The 14667-nt window shown below is 43.7% G+C and overlaps 1 protein-coding gene and 1 long non-coding RNA gene across 2 annotated transcripts in view; one reads left to right on the top strand and one right to left on the bottom strand.

The window, feature by feature from the left end:
* Positions 1–14094, top strand: part of LOC128407551 (uncharacterized) — a 43986-nt gene extending 29892 nt beyond the window's left edge. Inside the window, exons 2-5 of the long non-coding RNA XR_008328832.1 lie at positions 1138–1271; positions 6246–6445; positions 10702–10868; positions 13780–14094. This is a non-coding gene — a long non-coding RNA (uncharacterized LOC128407551). The remainder of the gene's footprint in view (positions 1–1137; positions 1272–6245; positions 6446–10701; positions 10869–13779) is intronic.
* SEC14L1 (SEC14 like lipid binding 1) overlaps positions 4031–14667 on the bottom strand; it is a 33705-nt gene continuing 23068 nt past the window's right edge. The window contains exons 9-16 of the mRNA XM_053376037.1: positions 13773–13843; positions 12839–13010; positions 12213–12347; positions 10624–10758; positions 8882–9133; positions 7784–7962; positions 6321–6422; positions 4031–4555 (exon numbers count right to left, since the gene is read on the bottom strand). Of these exons, the coding sequence (XP_053232012.1) occupies positions 4540–4555; positions 6321–6422; positions 7784–7962; positions 8882–9133; positions 10624–10758; positions 12213–12347; positions 12839–13010; positions 13773–13843 (1062 nt within the window). The 3' untranslated portion in view covers positions 4031–4539. The remainder of the gene's footprint in view (positions 4556–6320; positions 6423–7783; positions 7963–8881; positions 9134–10623; positions 10759–12212; positions 12348–12838; positions 13011–13772; positions 13844–14667) is intronic.

Genomic DNA, 14667 nt, shown 5'->3' with positions numbered 1-14667 from the left:
ATGTAAGTAACATTGCATGCTCGAACTTGACATGCAGTGAATAACAATGCTTTCTCCTTTTTAAATAATCTCCACTTCAGATTCAGAGAGTGTTTTTCACAGTTCCTTTACATTTAGTGAGAGACACTTTTATGACAATGCTTCCTTGAGTTGTTTGGGTATAGGTTTGTTTCATAACCTCGTGTTGCTTCAACAGTGTTGACAATGTGCCTGTCTGGGGAGAAGGATGTTTATACCCTTCAGACTGGGAAGAACATAGGTAGGGCTGTGTATACACCAGGAACATTTCAAAATTCAGCATGCTATACAAATTATGCAAAGCAAGCAAATGTTTACCAATTTTGTATTATTTATTATATTTATTGTTGTGAGGTGCTGTCTGTTGGGTAGGACTGGAAAGGAGCTATCCATGGCAATCCACAAAGTGAACCAGCACACAACATTTGTCAAGTGGGATTGAATGCAATTTCCTAGGGACAATGAAATAAGAACAGTGAGGTTTTTTGTTTTTAAAACCAGTGATAATTTGAAATGATGCTGAGCTCTATATTTGAGACTTGCATTAGATGGTGTTTAAAACCTGTTAGCTTCTCTAATCTCAGTTTCTCTCCTGCTTTCTCAATGCCAGCGTTAAAAATTTAATCTGAGGCCTATTGTGTTTTGCATTGCTTCTGGAAAAGGCTGAGGCCAAGGTTTGTGAAACCTGGTTGTTGTTGATATAGTCATTAAGAGGATTTCCTACAGGAATATGCCTTTCTTGTTTGCATCAGACGACAGATGCAGAAAATACCTCTTCTACCCAATGCAGATTCATTGGGAATCCATAACCTCACAAGGCGCTTGTCTCTTTGGCCAATTTTCCTACAGAAAAGACAGTTTGGCCAGTAATGGTTAAAAGTGCCAGACTAAGAACCTGGAAGACCAGAATTCAGTTCCCCATTTATCTGGGAAACTCAATGGGTGACCTTGGACCAGTCACCATCTCTCAGCCTAACCTACCTCACAAGGTTGTTGTCATGAGGATAAAATGGGATGAGTGAGATCCATATGCACCACCTTGAGCAGCTTGGGGGGAAAGGTAGCACATAAATGTAATAAATATCTGGAAGTAACATCAGTCTACATGATCTTTTACAGACTAGAGGAGAGCTGGAGTCAAATGCTCACTTATCCGCAAAGCTAACTGGGTGACCTCGGACCACTCACTCTCCCACAGCCTGCTGAGAAAGAGAGGAAAGGAATATATGTTGATCTCAGAACTGGGAAGGAAGGTAGGAAAAAATTATACAAAATTTATACAGCATTTGTGGGAGGCTAAGGTACCAGGGATGTGGGTGGCGCTGTGGGTTAAACCACAGAGCCTAGGGCTTGCCAATTAGAAGGTTGGCGGTTCAAATCCCCGTGACGGGGTGAGCTCCCATTGCTCAGTCCCTCCTCCTGCCAACCTAGCAGTTCAAAAGCACTTGGTGCAAGCAGATAAATAGGTACCGCTACGGCGGGAAGGTAAACAGCGTTTCCGTGTGCTGCTCTGGTTTTGCCAGAAACGACTTAGTCATGCTGGCCACATGACCCGGAAGCTCTACGCTGGCTCCCTCGGCCAATAAAGTGAGATGAGCGCCGCAACCCCAGAGTCGGCCACGACTGGACCTAATGGTCAGGGGTCCCTTTGTTGTTGTTGTTGTTTAGTCGTTTAGTCGTGTCCGACTCTTCGTGACCCCATGGACCAGAGCACGCCTGGCACTCCTGTCTTCCACTGCCTCCTGCAGTTCGGTCCAACTCATGCTGGTAGCTTCAAGAACACCATCCAACCATCTCATCCACTGTCGTCCCCTTCTCCTTGTGCCCTCCATCTTTCCCAACATCAGGGTCTTTTCCAGGGAGTCTTCTCTTCTCATGAGGTGGCCAAAGTATTGGAGCCTCAGCTTCAGGATCTGTCCTTCCAGTGAGCACTCAGGGCTGATTTCCTTCAGAATGGAGAGGTTTGATCTTCTTGCAGTCCATGGGACTCTCAAGAGTCTCCTCCAGCACCATAATTCAAAAGCATCAATTCTTCGGCGATCAGCCTTCTTTATGGTCCAGCTCTCACTTCCATACATCACTACTGGGAAAACCATAGCTTTTACTATACGAACCTTTGTTGGCAAGGTGATGTCTCTACTTTTTAAGATGCTGTCTTGGTTTGTCATTCAGGGGTCCCTTTACCGTTACCTTTAAGGTACCAGCAGGTGGCAGTAGAGGTGAACTGACAAGGTATCACCATTAGCGCCTGCAAGTATGTATTGATAATTTGACGGAGGTGAAAACAAAGAGAGGACAAGGCACCAAGTGTTGCTGTTTCAGCAGAATATACCAAGCATATTTGTACACAAGCTATGGATCTCCTGGGAATCTGCTCCCATGAATACTCAAGAAATCTTTTCCCCAGCCTGACATCCTCATTGCACCAGCTGATCACCCTCACGTAGAATTGAATATATTCAGCTGTACAAGTGTGCAAGTTTCATGAGAGCAAAAGACATGCAGTATTCCAAAAAATGAAAAAGTTGGTGTGCCTAAGGAGGGCATGTTCAGTTTAGCAGGGGCTGACAGTGCAAACCAGGAAGAGGAAACAGCCTCTTGTGCATTGTAGAATTTTGTAAAGATACTTAGAGACCCTTTGCCATCGCCTAGGAAGCACCAGCACCCAAGGGTTCCTAGGTGACCCTTGTCCTTAACATAGGTTGACAGATACAGCATAATACACAGAAAGTTTGGTTCTGGGCCACATTCTTCCCTGTAACCAGGCTACCCACGTTAAGCAGCTATACCTATCCCAAGGTCTGCTACTTTTACGTAGCTTCTGTCTTCAGACAAAACCTAAGCTAGTGAAAGCAGAAGGGGCAAATGGAAAGGCATAGCCATGAATTGAATGCAACTCATGGCTGCTGCACTCTTGAACCCTCTCAATTTTTGAATCTATCCCGTGGCTGATTAAACTGCACTCTCTACAGCAGTGATGTCCAACCGGTCGCCTTCATTGATCGTGGGACCCCTCTTGATGTGTTGATGGGTGTTCTTTAATTGCAATCAGCCGACGAGTTAGGAAATGAAAGTAGCGGTTACCGCTGTGTCGTTCTTTTAGGTTAGCGATTTCCGCCCCCCTTTATAAAAAAGTAATTATAATGGGAGCAGATCACAGTCTCTTGTGAGTTGGACATGCCTGTTCTACAGCGAGGGCGGCAGAACTACAACTCCTATCAGCCCCAGCCAGCATGGCTAGCAATGGTGTTAGTTGTCTAACAGCCCAACAATATTTAGAGGACTGCTAAGTTCCCCACCCCTGCTCCCAACACACGCACACACGACCAGCCCAAAATAATTTGCTGCCTGGGGCAAAGGGCATGGTGGCAATTCCTATGGACATTCCATATGTAGTAGCCAAGTGGGCTGGCAGGGGAATCTCCTTCAGTGCACCTGAGGAAAGCAAGCTAGTTCAAGGGCTGCAGGACTGGGTGTCTGGCACCTCCCAACCAAAGAGAATTGCCAGGGTCTGTCCTTATTGCCCCCTAGCATATTCTGCCTGAAGTGTTTGCCTCATTCTGCTTAATGGTAGAGGATAGCTAGCCTCTCTTGCTGTAATCACACAAACTATTTAAGGGGCTTGTAATACATGAATAAAGAGAGCTTGAGTATGGAATACAGTAGTAGGCCTGCCAGCTGTATTTCCATAGTGAGGTGTTTTAAAAAAATATTGATTTGTGTTTGCGTGTGTGTGTATACACAAACACACACCCATCAGAGATTGATATTGGCCCAAAGTCAAGAAGAATGCATTGGATCAGTGCAGCGGAATCCTCTGAAATCCTCCATTTGAAAGCGGCCTTAGAGAAGAGCCCTTTGAGGTCTGGAAGTACTGCCTGCCTTAAGCCCCAGAGAGGTAAAAGAAAAAAGGGGGCAGTCATATGTGGCACTGAGAATTCAGTAGTTTGACTTTCCTCAGCTCAGCCCTGTTATACCACCTCTTCTTCAGCTGGGAAGAAATAATTCAGACTTGTTTTCCCAAACAGTTCACATTTATTATTGATACAAATAAAAAAAAATCTTTTAAAGACCGTTATCTTATTACCAAGATTGAGGTAATATGTTTACAAAACATTTACAGAAATTGATATGAAGTTCATGAATACAGATGAGGAGAGAGGGGAAAAGTTGTTAAGTTCAGTAAAGGTAGGACCAGCAGAATTATCAGTTCTGACAGGAAGGAAGGATCGCGTAGGTAGGACCACACACTATGGAGAAGAGGATAAGTTGGGTAGGTGATAGTTGCCATGGCACTCCATTTTTAAAAAATGCTGCTTTTTGTGATGTATGGACCCCCTCAAGTGTTTGTGCTTTGAGCTCTGAAAGATGCATTTGACTTCTAGGAAAAAAAGTATCCCCATATGGGACACTTCTGAGCAAACTTATTAGATCTTCAGACAGGAGAAGTGGCTGTAACTACAAAGCCAGACATCTCTGAGCTGATGTGGACTGTTGAGTGAAGTGGTTTCTTTACAGCTGTCAGCAAAATCGCCATCTGAGAGAAAAAGAGAGAGAGAGAAAGAGGGGACCATCCCTTACAAGTGGGGAAAAAAGAGGACATGCCCTTTTGCACCAGGAACACTAACTGGCTGCACATGGCACTATGCTGCTTTGAGGCAGGAGCTATGTTCATGACTGCATATCAAGCATTAAAACCACTTCTGAAATAATGGGGGAGGTGTCTTATTAGTTAAGCAGCTATCACAGAGAGCATGTGTGAGTTTGTGACCTAATGTATATTCTGCCACCCTTCCTACAATTTGACCAATACTTGAAGGGTCACCTTGACCTAATACTTCAAACACCACAAGTGTTAGTTGTCTAATTCTTCGGAAAACTGTTTTAGTCAGCATTTTACAGCCTTTAAACGAACATAGGCATTTGGCACCCTGATCCTAAACCAATTTCCACAGAGCACAGCACCATCATATTCTACAAGCTCCTTCTCTGGCCTAGTTCTATTTATAAACAAGGGGCTTTTATTTTAAATATATTTCAGATCTGGGGTGGATTGAAGAGGATACAACTTCAGCTGTTACCCGCTTTTCCAAGTAATTTGCAGCCTCTGAAATGTTTTAACTAGCTGGCTACTAAGGTCCGATGCAACACAGCAAACTTAAGACTGGCTGAATGTTTTGAGCTTTCCAAAAAATACATGCAAGGTTTCAAGCTGAAGTCTCTCAAATATGAAGGAAGTAGCAGGGGAAGGGTGATTAAAAGAGCACTTAGCATAGTAATTAAAGCCCTGGTTATAGGAAAATTGAAGCTGCAATAATTGTAGCCACAGCAGACTACACTTGTGTGCTGGACAGGATGCGGTGGCATCTTAGTGACATGTGAGATTTTCATTGCAGTTGTAGGACAGATAAGAATCTGAGAAAAGAGCAGCCACCCCCTTCCACTCTTCAGCTCTTGGCAGAAGAGATGCCAGCATTCAGTGGGTTCAGGGTGAAAAGATGCAAGTTGGGGCAGATGGGGCTCCGGAAGTTTAGGATGTTGAAACAAGTCTGCTCTGTCCTCTTCAGTGCTAAGAGGTGTAACTTTATAGACCCGAAAAACCTTTCAATGCCCAAAGCTGGAATTATTAAGCCCTTAGCAGTGAGATTAAGTGAAATGTATGAATGTCAAAAGGGCTGCCTGAGAAGACCAGAAATCCTGCTTCCTCCGCCGAAGGCAGCACTCACCTATGACAGAGCTAGAGAAAAAGGTAAGCAGTTCAGCCAGGCACCCGCTGGCACTTCATGAAATGTCAAGTATTCTAGCTACTGCCTTCCTCTAGACCTAAATGCTGGGCAGAAGCAGAGGAAGACTCTCACAGCAGCACGAAAGGAGGAAGTGTTTTTGCGCTTTGTGAGAACCTCACTGGCAGGAGCTTTAGGTTAGATTTCTAATGCACTATAGAATGTCTTGAAAGGATGGTATTTTAAAAAATAAATTCTCAACCACACTGATTACGCCTTTTGTTGCAAAACAGCCCTTGCATGTCCAGGTTAGGATTTGTGCAAGCATGTTTATGATTGGGGAAGGGGGGAAATACTATGGTTACCGCATTAAGATTGGATACGCTTTCAGCTCTAATTCAAAACAAAACCAGTATATTTAAATGCACACACAGCTACTTTACTATCTATAAAAAGGCCTTCCACATGTTTTTTTTGTTTTTGCAATTGTCACCGATGATTAAGCTGTATTGCAGTTGGCTGCCATAGACGAGGGTCCGGCCATCTCATCAACTGACTTTTGGCTGGCAGTGGCACTACCTGGAAATCATGGAGCTGGAGTGAGACTGGCCGGAAGAGGTTGTAGCAGCACTGAGCTGAGAAAATCCACTGTGACTTGATTCAAGGCTGCTCATGGACCCTCTGCAAAAGAGACAGATAGTAAGGTATTATACAAACTTGTGTGTTTTTTAGTTTTGCTTTTTGCTTTTGTTAATTATCCTGGTTGGGTGGAAGTTCCCTCTCTCATACATAGAATCACAGAAGTTGGAAGGGACCCTGCGGATCATCTAGTCCATCCCCCTGCAATGCAGTCTCCAGCTGTCCCATACAGGGATCAAACCTGCAACCTTGGCATTATCCTGTGCTTTCCAGAACAGTAGCTGTATTGGTTTGTTGCACTATTTTTTTTATATTAAAAACCTCCGTATACTCTCTGCCCACCAGCAGCATATGAGCTCCCACAAAAGGAATGTTGTCCTCAACAGAAATGATAATAATTAAAAAGTTGCTCATCTCTGATTTACATGGTAAGATGAAACCAGAGTGAATGGGAGTTCTTTTCTTCAATCTAAATTCCAATTTAACCCTTGATTCAGTAGGAAACTATTTAAGAATTCTCAGTCCTTAATGCCCTTGGAAGAATTTCAATTCAAGATAATGTTCAGATATAGGGAAAGAGACTTCTTTCACTTCTGACCTTCTTGAATGAGAACCAGGTATTTTGTTTAAAAGCTCTCCTTAAATGCAGGTTGTATCCAAACCAAGAGATTTTAAATATGCAAATGGATTTGCACAATACTATACAGCCAGAGTGAGGCAGCTTTGTGCTCCTTGGGCCCAACTGCATCTGAAACTCGGGGCAACCAACTTTTCAGGTTGTCTACTCTAGACACATTCTGCACACAACCACCGTTAGGGGTATTCAAGTAGGCATTTCACATACGAGTTTGGCTTCATGAGAATCTGTTACATCACAAAATATACTTGCAGTTTTTGGATCCTTTCAGCTTTATAGAGCCCTGAATAGTTCCTTGTGATTACAATCTCTTGTCATAGAATTGTAGAGCTAAAATGGACCCCAACAGTCATCTAGTCCAACCCTTTGAAATGCACATGGTCCTCCATCCAATTTGAAACCATACTGGACCTTGCTTAGCTTTGCAAACATGCTAGCAGTTTTACTGCTGCATCTCTGATCTTGGTGGTCAGGTAACTCCATTCACAATAGCTTCACCTCCCTCCCTCTTTCTTTTCCCTGGTTCCTGCCAACTTTACTTAATACTCATATTTGATGTGCAGTAAGTACTTTCACAACATTGCTGTTCTAAGCAATTCTGGCAAAGTGGCAGAACTGCAAGGACCCTTCTTCCATGTTTAAAATGCCTTCACAGTATTGCCTTTCAACCAAGCAAATCATAAGAACTATTTTTGATTTTCCTTTCAGGGGTCTTTCCATTGGGATTTCCCTGGCATGGTGCTTGCAAAGGCACAGCTAAGCATACCTGAAATCTTCTGACCCAATTACTTCTGTGTAGTACATCACTTTGCACTTATGAGATGAGACCTGTAGAGATGCCAAGACATCGTCCACACGAGGCAGGCTGGTTGTAGCACAAGCAGGCATACTGTGAAACTTCCACTGGAGAATGTAGAAACCAGGCCACCTTGTCACATGGGACCCCTGAAAGCAAAGCGGGGGGGGGGGGATCCCAATGAGCTTCGTTCACAAGTCTGGTTTGCGACTCATAGTGAAGAAGCAACAGTATAAATCTTCTCTATAACTGTTTACTCCAACAACAATCCTGAAACAAACCCCATGCAGGTAGTCTGTAGGCAACTTGAACAGAAGGTTTAGCCTTTATAGCTGGAGTCAGTCAAGGCCCCACCTTCCCCAGATGGACCGTAGGAACCAGGTCTTCCAGGACTCACAGCTAGATAATCACCTCAGAATGTTGTATGTGGCCATTTTAGTGTTGTGGGAAACTGATGGGCTGCAAAGTGTTTCAGCCTTACAGTTGTGGTGATACTCAGCTCCCCCAACCCCCATTGGCTGGATCTTCTTCTCAAATACTTGATTGATATAGCTGGGGATAGGAAGTGGCTGGCAATCCCAGGGCTTTCCTTTTAAAAACTGACCAGCACCATCCTACAACCCCTTACCATTCCACAGCAAACAGCAAGGCTACATACATTCAGTAAGGCCACTCATGACACAAGGCAACTTATTCATCGCCAATTACTGTTGGTTGTGATCAGATAGCCCACCCCAAGAGCGCTGTAGTCCAGCGATGGAAACCCCGTAGCCCTTGAGGCATTACGGACTATAGCTCCCATCATCACTTAGTTGCGCTAGCTGGGGTTGATGTTGCATTGGCAGTCAAAACATCTGCAGGGGCATAGAATTGGAAGGGCTCAAGAGGGATATCTAGTCCAGCCTCCTGCATTGCCTAATGTGAGGCTCAAACCCACGACTCTGATATCATGAGTTTCATAACCCCTGCTGTAGTCTCTTGTTACCAATTCAAGTGACTTCTGTTTGGGGTAGAAACCAGTTGAAAGTAGCCTAACAACATGGATTTTGCCTCAAGGCTGGTTCTCACCTGCACGCTCTCCCCTTCTTTACAGCTAAGAGGAGACTCCACCATGCTGTAGTCTCGCCCCAGCTGCCAGGCTTTGTCTATCAGTTGCACATTATTGCCACCGGGAGAAGTAATGCTGTGGGCCCCCAGGGAGTCCTTTTTCGGAGGCTGTGGTGCTCTCTTGGAGTGATAGATGTTAAATACAATGTCACCTTTGCAAACATCAAAATCCCAGGTGATCACAGACGAAGCTTCCACAATCTGAATGAAGATCTAGAGAGTTGGAGGATAATTATATTAAAAGCTCGGTCAAAGCAAAAAGCCTTTCAATGAGAAGAGCCAATTTGGCTCTGCTGTCAAATTCCACACACTTCGAATGCTCTGGCGTAGAAACCCACTGTGTTTATATTTGCTACAAAACCTGCTATGAAGGATTCTGTAACCAGATGCAAGAGTTTAATTGCTTCTGCATCCAACTGCATAACATTTACAAACAAACATTTTAAAAAGCAGTACAAAGTCAAATTACACAGTCAATTTTCATTTAGGCCCTACAATTAAATAAATAAATAAATGTTATTTCAGAAGCCATAGAAAAAGGGGTTGGGGAAGAACAAATTCACCCTTGGCTTTATGACAGCAAGGAGATGTGGCAGCCCTTTCTGCCATTTTGAAAGCTCGCTGTTTGTCAATAGTTGGACGTTAAAGCAGCATGAGAGAGCATCTAACTGGATGCATCCGATGGCATGGGAAAAGTCATCTCTTTTTAAAAAAACAGCCTTGAATACTACTAATGCAGAATAGTTGGAAGTCTAAATATAATATAGGCAATTGTCTGAACTTTTGTTACTTTTCATTAGATATTCTTATTAGATGCTAATTTTTGTGATTGTGGTTTTTTCGCAATGTTAAGGTTTCTTAATGAGGATGTGTTTTCCATTGTAGTAACCTGCCCTGGGACCTTAAGGTGAAGATAATAATACAGGCCTTCCAGTGATCGAAAGGGAGAGTTTCTACATGTAGCATATCTCTGTCCTGCTACTTTAAGGAAATGCAGATTAGAAGACTGGCCCTTCAATAAATGCTGCTGGGGGGGGGGGAAATTGGTGGCTCAACTGCATCAATATTTTCCCAATTACTACACAATAAAAAGGTAGATTAAAAGTATGCTACAGGCACCAACTGAGAGTATTCAAAGTGCACCACATCTTGTTTTCTAAAAAAAAAAAAAAGTTTAGTAAGGGGGGGGGAGTCAAGGGTTGCCTTCCTTATCTTTTGAGGCAGCCCCCTTGCTACTACTTTTAGCAGACTTCAGGAAAGCAATGTTAGACTAAAAATAGGGGGTGGAGTTGTGTGCCTCTCTACTTCTTCCCCTTATTTCAGCATTGTTCACCAACACAAGCTCATAAGAAAGGACTTAGAAGGAACTAAGAAGATGTTTCAGAAAGTCCACTCTTACCAATAACTGTCCATGTGAGGCCGGCTTGCATTACTAACAAAACAGCTGAACAAAGCTGAATAAGATTTGAGCTCCTCTGTTGCGAATAGAAAATGCTTAAGGTAGCATTTTTCTAACTGTGGAAAAGAAGAAGATTCCTCTACTCAGCTGAACAATTATTTTGAGAGTGGACTAGTTGAAATATCATCTGAAGCACCTCTAATTGCATAAAGTTGGCATGAAGCCCATGTCAAACCAATGAAGACCTGAGCTTGTCTGTCATGGATAGACAATTGGATGCAAGAAAGAAAACAAGGAAACTCACCTCATGGGGAGCTCCTTTGAAGACGCTTGCAGACTGATAAATTGTTTCTGTCCACAACTTTATATCTTCATTTTCCAGTTCTTCTGCTGTACGGTATAGAGATTTGGGAACCAGCCCACCTTCTGGAACTTCACACTTCAGAGATTTAATTAAGGTGGAGGGGAGAGAAAAATCAGAATTAGATCTCTACTCAAACAGATCACACCTCAAAAAGAATCTGCTCAGAAGTAAAACTCTTAAAGGATGTGAGTTATCATTGAACAAAGCCACCAAAGAACACATGTGAATTGGTTTGTAAAAACTGTGTGTGTGTGTCCCGCCCCTTACAATTTCATATTGGTTCAACAAGACCAAACTGCAAGTTTGTCTGTTTGGAAAATTTATTTAGTGGGTTAGACCCTCCACCCCATATTCTTATTTGATTCTCCTGGTGCTGTTGTTTTTACAGCCAAAATGGCAACAGCCACACAAAGTGGTCATTAGCAAAGTTGGGTAACCCTGAGAACTGCAGGCGTATAAACAACCTTTCAGGGAACCAGTGATTCTAGATGCATTTGTTAATTAGAATTGCAGTGTGCTTCACTGATTGAGTTATCTGAATGTAGGGAATGGGAAGGGGGAATTACACACTTGACAGTGGGGCTTCCCTCATGCTTGATCCGGAAGGTGCAGTTAGTGCAGAATGCCACAGCAAGAGTGCTGCCAAATGCGAGGCCCGATGTCAGCATATAACACAGCTCTGCTCAGAGATCTGCACTTGTTGCCCATTTGCTACCGGGCCAAGTTCAAGATGTTCCTATTCGTATATAAAGCCCGTAACAACCTGGGACCAGTTTGCCTACAAGATCGCCTAACCCACACATGGCCACTCGACCGCTTGGATCAGTGTAACTGCCACTACTTACAGGTTGCCACATAATATCCGTTCTGCATTTGTAAGAACTCATTTCCACTTGGAACTCCCTGCTTATTGAGATTAAACTGGTGCCTTCCACTGTACTATTTTCGGCACCTGCTAAAAACATTCCTGTTTAGACAAGCCTACCCAGATGCAAGTGGCACTGTGGTCTAAACCACAGAGCCTAGGGCTTGCCGATCAGAAGGTTGGTGGTTCGAATCCCCGCGACGGGGTGAGCTCCCATTGCCCAGTCCCTGCTCCTGCCAACCTAGCAGTTCGAAAGCACGTCAAGTGCAAGTAGATAAATAGGTACTGCTCTGGCTGGAAGGTAAATGGCGTTCCCGTGCGCTGCTCTTAGTCATACTGGCCACATGACCTGGAAGCTGTATGCCGGCTCCCTCGGCCAGTAAAGTGAGATGAGCGCTGCAACCTCAGAGTAGTCCGCAACTGGACCTACCGGTCAGGGGTCCCTTTACCTTTACCCAGATGTTTAGAAAGCTAAAGTAATTTTAATCTGTATTAGTATTTAAACGTTTGCATGTTTTAACATAGGGTTGTACATTTTTTCTTTTTATCTGCTGTGCACCACTTCTGGGTGGTGGTGATTTTTACAATCAAGCAGTGTAGAAATTTTATGGAATAAAGAAAATAATCACTGAATGCAGTTCTGCTACAACAACTGTTTACTTACCATGCATTCTCCACCAAGAAAATCTGGAATGATTTCTTTGTCAATATAATCCAACAGCCCACCGGGTCCTTGATAGTCATTGCCAGCATAGATCAGGAATTTCTTTCTTGTGTTGTCATCAATGAATGGACTGACCTGCAAGTAAAATACTAAGTTAAAAAGGTAGCTCATTGGCTTTGAGGTGAAAGAGGCAGCTTCAGAGATACAGTGGGAAGTTCTGGGGTACCTAAATGAGCAGGGTGCAGCCACTCCTCTTTCTAGAGGGGGTAGATTACAGCCTCCAGTTGCTTCTCCCTGTGGCTCTGCCTGTCTGCAACTTTCTGAGCTGGCTCACTTGCCAAGAGGGCTGTTGACACCAAGTGAGTCAAATCCCCGGATCCTCAAATGGCTTCAAGAGGATACTTTTACTATTGGTGATACTCATAAAAGTGGCATGCTCAAGAGGTGAACTATTCCACCAGGCCACATTACTACTGTATGTAACTGGATTGTTTTTTGTTACAGAAATGATGCTCCCTATAAAAAAACAATGTTGCAAGTGTTGACCATGGCTATTTTATAGTACAGGGCTGGGTCCCATTTTCCAAAGTACAGGTCCCAAGGGAGACAAAAGCAAATGAACGTACCAGTGTCCAGAGGACTGGAAACACCCTGGGAGCTCGCAGAATGAGGAGGCGCCCCAAGGTTTCCGGATAATTGGCTTCGACTACCTCGATGATCCTTAGCAAAGCCTTGACGCCAGGCCTCCATAAGTGCCGCATGTTCAGGCCCTCCAGATCCACCAAACAGGTCCAACAACTGTTTGCCCCAAAGCAAAGGCAATGAACTTACTAAATGTGTCTTTTTAAAACAAAACAAAAACCTCCCCACAGCTCCCCCAAAATCAGATTTGCTGAAGAGGTTTGTATCAATCACTAGAAAGCTGTTTTACTCTAGCTCCCCTTGCCTTACGCTGTTGGGTGCATCACTAAACTGACAACATTCAAAGCTTCTAGGGCAGGCATGGCCAAACTTGGCCTTCCAGCTGTTTTGGGGACTACAGTTCCCATCATCCCTGACCATTGGTCCTGTTAGCTAGGGATGATGGGAGTTGTGGTCCCCAAACAGCTGGAGGGCCAAGTTGGGCCATGCCTGTTCAAGGGAGTCCCCAGTGTCACAAAACTCCCTTTCATCTATACTCTGGGTGTGAGGGATGACAACCTGTCTTCACCCTGAATGTGGAGCAGGCGAAAATCTACTTCCAAGTGCCACATAAGGCCTGGAAAGCCGTTTTCCATGTTTTCCTAAACGTTTGGCTGAAACTCATGTGAGATGTGTCCTCCTAATTCATATGTGGGCCATGCACCTCACTTTGAAATCATGGCTTTGGGCATGATGCACTGCAGTGGCCAAACATGGCGTGCCATTGCATCTGTGGGCAGGGGGACAGGTTGGAGCCCTCATACACAGGAATTTCACAAGTATATCCCCTTAGCTAACATATGAATCAATATTAGAGTGATTAGCATGGAGTCTCTCAACACTTCGGTTATATTTCATTTAACAGCTATTCTCTTTTACCTTATAGGTCTTCCAAACACTTTTGTATTTTCTTCACACCTCCTCAATCCTTCTTCGTTAATAGAGAGAACCTAAACACACACACACAAAAATGAGAAACAAGGATACTGCAGAGATGCTGTAGCAGAATAGCCATGGCGAAAATCGGGACAAAGAGAACTGCTTCTATCATCTCTGTTTTACCTTTGAAAGGAGATAATCATCCCGTTCCTGCTTTCCCAATTCACTGATTCTACAGACTTTTCTGATGTTCCCCTAACTTAATTTCTGCATTATTTTTCTGCTTTATGTTTGTCAGCAATAATAGAAAAAGCTACCCATCCTCATTTTTGGAAGTCTCAGAAACTGAACTGAGTCGTCCCCCCAATGTGGTAGGAATGTGAGGTAGGGGTGTGGGGGAGAGAGACTGGAGTAAGTATACCATTAAGAAAGACTTTAGAATATGAAATTCCTCTGGATAATGGAAGGCCTGGGCTAGGTGGGAGCAGCCAGAATTCTGTATGCACGGAAACTGGAGTTCTTTGTTATTTTCAGTCGAACAAAATGTGCTAGTTTTCCAATAATGTAACCCCTCTGCCCACTTCATTAGTCCATTCTTGAATAGATTACGTTATTGACAAAGAACAGGTATTTAATATTATGGCAAGCTGGATTGATTGCATTAATATTCCACATTTTCTCCAAGGAGCTCAAAGTGACATACGTAGTTCTCCCCTCCTTTTAATCAGACAAACTGCTGCATGATAAAAAGTTGCAAGCGCTGGCCCAGGGAAAAACTACAGACCAAACTCCATAACCTTTTTGTCTGGCTATACCACAGAATGTTATGGGATGAGGTAATATAGTGGACTATTCTACTTCACAGTGGGGAAATCGCCTTTTTGCAAATACCCAT

Source organism: Podarcis raffonei, chromosome 2 (genome assembly GCF_027172205.1).
Source record: "Podarcis raffonei isolate rPodRaf1 chromosome 2, rPodRaf1.pri, whole genome shotgun sequence".
In the NCBI taxonomy this organism is placed as follows: domain Eukaryota; kingdom Metazoa; phylum Chordata; class Lepidosauria; order Squamata; family Lacertidae; genus Podarcis; species Podarcis raffonei.
This window is presented reverse-complemented; position numbering and strand designations above follow the sequence as displayed.